At 35.5% G+C, this 4,568-nt stretch overlaps 1 protein-coding gene and 1 long non-coding RNA gene across 2 annotated transcripts; one reads left to right on the top strand and one right to left on the bottom strand.

Moving 5' to 3' along the window:
• On the top strand, positions 1–3,035 carry LOC115982326. Its single transcript, XM_031104888.1, has 4 exons — positions 1–131; positions 1,741–1,801; positions 2,260–2,911; positions 2,949–3,035. The coding sequence occupies exons 1-3, from the start codon at positions 69–71 to the stop codon at positions 2,475–2,477; spliced, it is 342 nt and encodes a 113-aa protein (XP_030960748.1). The 5' UTR covers positions 1–68; the 3' UTR covers positions 2,478–2,911; positions 2,949–3,035.
• Positions 3,036–3,159: 124 nt separating this feature from the next.
• On the bottom strand, positions 3,160–4,509 carry LOC115982554. Its single transcript, XR_004089651.1, has 2 exons — positions 4,357–4,509; positions 3,160–3,898 (listed from the first exon to the last, which is right to left on the bottom strand). It is a non-coding gene; the product is annotated as an uncharacterized LOC115982554 (long non-coding RNA).
• Between the last annotated feature and the right edge of the window lie 59 nt (positions 4,510–4,568).

Below are 4,568 nucleotides of genomic sequence, written 5' to 3'. Positions count from 1 at the left end.
TTCTGAGCTCCTTCTTAAAGCATCAAAACGAAGAACTCTGAGTCTGTAATTTGAAGTTCAAAGCTTCAATGGCGTGCTTGCTCTCCATAAGCTTCTCCATGCCTCTCTGCCCTCCAACAATCCTTTTTCAGGTAACCTTTTGCCAAATCTCTCTTACAAAACTTTTAGCTTTTACTACTTCACTCACAAAAAAACGTTTTCTCCACAACCCATGTTTGGTTGCTGAGAAAATATCAGAAAAAAAAAAGAGAAAAATTCTTAATTTCTACTATATGAAAATACCCACATTAAAAAAATGCAATTAAATTCACCCAAGTGACCCATTACAGCCACTGTTGTTTGCTTAGTTAGGTTCTTTTTCTTTTCACCCATTTTAAAGCAAAAAATGTTAATAAACAGTGTCAAGATTTTATTTTCTTACATTTTCTAGGGAACCAAACGGGAGGAAAGAATTAAAATTTACCCTTTCCAGCAGTGTTTCTTGTAGGTTCTTTTCTAATTCTTATTATAGATAGTGTGTTCGTTTTTTTATCTTTGAGCAGAAGTGAAAAAAAACAATGTTGGAATTTTTCTGTTCTCACATTTTCTCGGCAACCAAACGGGTCGAGAGAATGAGAATTAAGTTCATTGTAGCTTCTTTTCTAGTTCTTATTATAGTTATAGATGTTTGTCCTTTCAAATGATTCTTGGTCAGTCTAGGAATTTGATACTGAAAATTGTTGCCTGAATTCGAGCCACGTTTGGCTGCTGGGAATCTGAAGGGAAAAAGAACAAGAGCAAAAGTAAGAATTATCTCAGTTTAGTGTTGTGGAATTGAGGTTCTGTATCTACAAAGTGTCTGTTCTTTTTCAATTATCCTTTCTGATGTGTTAGTACTTGTCAAAGGTCAAAATATAGATAAGGGAACCATGGGTAATGAGAAAGAGCCATTTAAATCTTGAATTTGAAGACTATTTAATCTTGGCTAAGTATATTTGTTGTTGCTTACCCTTTAGCAGCAAATAGTATGAGGTTGATTAGTTGATACATAAACCAAGAGCATGATAAATTAGAAGCGTTGTTGTCACCCAAAATGTTTTGTGGGGCTTTTTTTTTTGCAGTTTTTGATTCATCACCAACTTTTAAAATGTGCAACCTTTCACAGTGGATCATACATAGAAACTGAGTTTTGTTTCGTCACTAATTAATGAATGGTTAACCAGAAATGTTTAAGCTTTATCAAACAGATGCTGGGGTACGACAACAGTTAGTTGTCATTGGTTTCCGTATGTCTGCATGCTATTTGCTTTTATATGCAACTGATTGTGTGAATGAGTTTTTTTTGTCAAACACATGTGGATCACCTTCTTTGCAGCCACTGTTGCTGGTTAGCTAAACAGGACACTGCATGTTACTCATGAGTAAAAACTCATTGATGTTCATAATGAATAAATAATGGCTCACAAATATTGCTCAATTACCAAAAGTTAATGTCTTGTATTGCCTTTTTGATAATTGCTCAATAACCAAAATGGGTTTCTTGTATCACTAGTTTGATTTATCCTAATGATTCTTTAGGTTATGCGGCAATTTGTCAAATTAAGTATAGGGCTACATTGTAGTAGTTCTGCACAATATTTTTTTTGGAAAACTGTTACTTAATATTTGTTTCTTACACATGATGCCCTGGTTGGTGTTTTATTTATGGAATTGTGTGTATTTGATCTGTTGTACTTATTGTTTGTTGGGACTTGCCTCCAGGAAATATATCCAAGGAAATCATATCATGGTAGACTCTCAAACCAAGCAACTGCCAAAACAGGTTTTCTTTATTTATCTCCTTGCTCATTTACCATTTATGCCTCCTGTTTGAAGCATTAAAGCATGATTGTTTCTCATTTTTAGGCTTTTATCCTGTTTGAACCTTGGTCAGCTACCTGCATTTTGAGTTTTGAAGTGTTGTTTTGCTCTACATTGGGAGGGGATAAAAAGCTTTTTATGTGAATTTTGGTTACCCCATGAATGGATTTTTTAAAGAAAGACAATTACCTTCAAAATCAATAACCAATACGTGTATGATGTTGCTTCTTTTAACTCTTGAGTGATAATTTGTTGATGATACGAGACCAATTCAAGTTCCAATAATAAGTTAATAATAGTATGGATCACTTTTAGATGCTAAAGCAAGGCATAATGTTTAGGACTTCGTTTATATTCAACATTTGAACAATGCTATCCGTTTTTTTCTTTTTAAGCTGATTGTACGAATTACGTTTGCAGCAACAAAGCTTCTTACCATCTGCAATGCAAATAAAGGCATATTATCTGTGAACTGGAGCCATCGACATCACTTAATTACACCCTCAATATTTCCTTCTGAAACTAGTTCTTGTCCCTTGAATTCTTGTACCCACATGATAATAGCTGGTTATTGGGTGGGACCTGATCTTGATGATGGCTGGGGATTTGTTGAAGCTTTTGTAAATCAAATTACTTGATTTTTGGGATTATTTTGCTTACCTTACTTGATAGACTTTGATTTTGGAAATGTCTGCCATGATTCATACTTCATTAGAACTAGCTTTAACTAACTGCAACTTGCCAGCATCCTACCATTGGGACAAGGTTATTAGAAGTGTGCACTCACATTTGACCAAATGCATGCCTCCTCCTCTTCATTTTGCCTGACCATTCATACATCAAATTAATGGGTAGGATGCCTTCTCTGTAGTTTCCTCTAGGGGTCTTGTAGGTCACAACCGGCTTTGACAAAGCATGTACCTGAGGTAGAGGAGAATACTGAATCTGGAGGATGAACTAGGAGGTGGCACTGTGGTGGTGTATTAGATTCTGGAGATCACAAGTCACTGATTTCTTAAAAATAGCTGAAATATTGCACTTGCAATTAAGATTTGCTAAGGAGTATATAGAGGTGATCATAAACTAGATTTGCTAAGGAGTATATACAGGTGATCATAAACTTCTCTTATCAACTCGAACTGAAGGGATCATCAAGTTTTAATGCGAGTATGCATGGATGGTCGATTTTATGTTCTTATACTGCTTTGGCTCAAGCAATTTGCAACAACGGCCACATGCTTTAGCATCTCATAAACATAAACTTAACTCAAAATAAAGAGTGTGACCCTTAACGCAAATTGCTTGAGCCAAAGCAGTATAAGAACATAAAATCGACCATCCATGCATACTCGCATTAAAACTTGATGATCCCCTCAGTTCGAGTTGATAAGAGAAGTTTATGATCACCTCTATATACACCTTAGCAACTCTTAATTGCAAGTACAATATTTCAGCTATTTTTAAGAAATCAGTGACTTGTGATCTCCAGAATCTAATACACCACCACAGTGCCACCTCCTAGTTCATCCTCCAGATTCAGTATTCTCCTCTACCTCAGGTACATGCTTTGTCAAAGCCGGTTGTGACCTACAAGACCCCTAGAGGAAACTACAGAGAAGGCATCCTACCCATTAATTTGATGTATGAATGGTCAGGCAAAATGAAGAGGAGGAGGCATGCATTTGGTCAAATGTGAGTGCACACTTCTAATAACCTTGTCCCAATGGTAGGATGCTGGCAAGTTGCAGTTAGTTAAAGCTAGTTCTAATGAAGTATGAATCATGGCAGACATTTCCAAAATCAAAGTCTATCAAGTAAGGTAAGCAAAATAATCCCAAAAATCAAGTAATTTGATTTACAAAAGCTTCAACAAATCCCCAGCCATCATCAAGATCAGGTCCCACCCAATAACCAGCTATTATCATGTGGGTACAAGAATTCAAGGGACAAGAACTAGTTTCAGAAGGAAATATTGAGGGTGTAATTAAGTGATGTCGATGGCTCCAGTTCACAGATAATATGCCTTTATTTGCATTGCAGATGGTAAGAAGCTTTGTTGCTGCAAACGTAATTCGTACAATCAGCTTAAAAAGAAAAAAACGGATAGCATTGTTCAAATGTTGAATATAAACGAAGTCCTAAACATTATGCCTTGCTTTAGCATCTAAAAGTGATCCATACTATTATTAACTTATTATTGGAACTTGAATTGGTCTCGTATCATCAACAAATTATCACTCAAGAGTTAAAAGAAGCAACATCATACACGTATTGGTTATTGATTTTGAAGGTAATTGTCTTTCTTTAAAAAATCCATTCATGGGGTAACCAAAATTCACATAAAAAGCTTTTTATCCCCTCCCAATGTAGAGCAAAACAACACTTCAAAACTCAAAATGCAGGTAGCTGACCAAGGTTCAAACAGGATAAAAGCCTAAAAATGAGAAACAATCATGCTTTAACGCTTCAAACAGGAGGCATAAATGGTAAATGAGCAAGGAGATAAATAAAGAAAACCTGTTTTGGCAGTTGCTTGGTTTGAGAGTCTACCATGATATGATTTCCTTGGATATATTTCCTGGAGGCAAGTCACAACAAACAATAAGCACAACAGATCAAATACACACAATTCCATAAATAAAACACCAACCAGGGCATCATGTGTAAGAAACAAATATTAAGTAACAGTTTTCCAAAAAAAATATTGTGCAGAACTACTACAATGTAGC

Source organism: Quercus lobata, chromosome 3 (genome assembly GCF_001633185.2).
Source record: "Quercus lobata isolate SW786 chromosome 3, ValleyOak3.0 Primary Assembly, whole genome shotgun sequence".
NCBI classification, from domain to species: Eukaryota; Viridiplantae; Streptophyta; class Magnoliopsida; order Fagales; family Fagaceae; genus Quercus; species Quercus lobata.
Note: the sequence above shows the minus strand (reverse complement) of the source record. Positions and strands in the feature narration are given on the sequence as shown.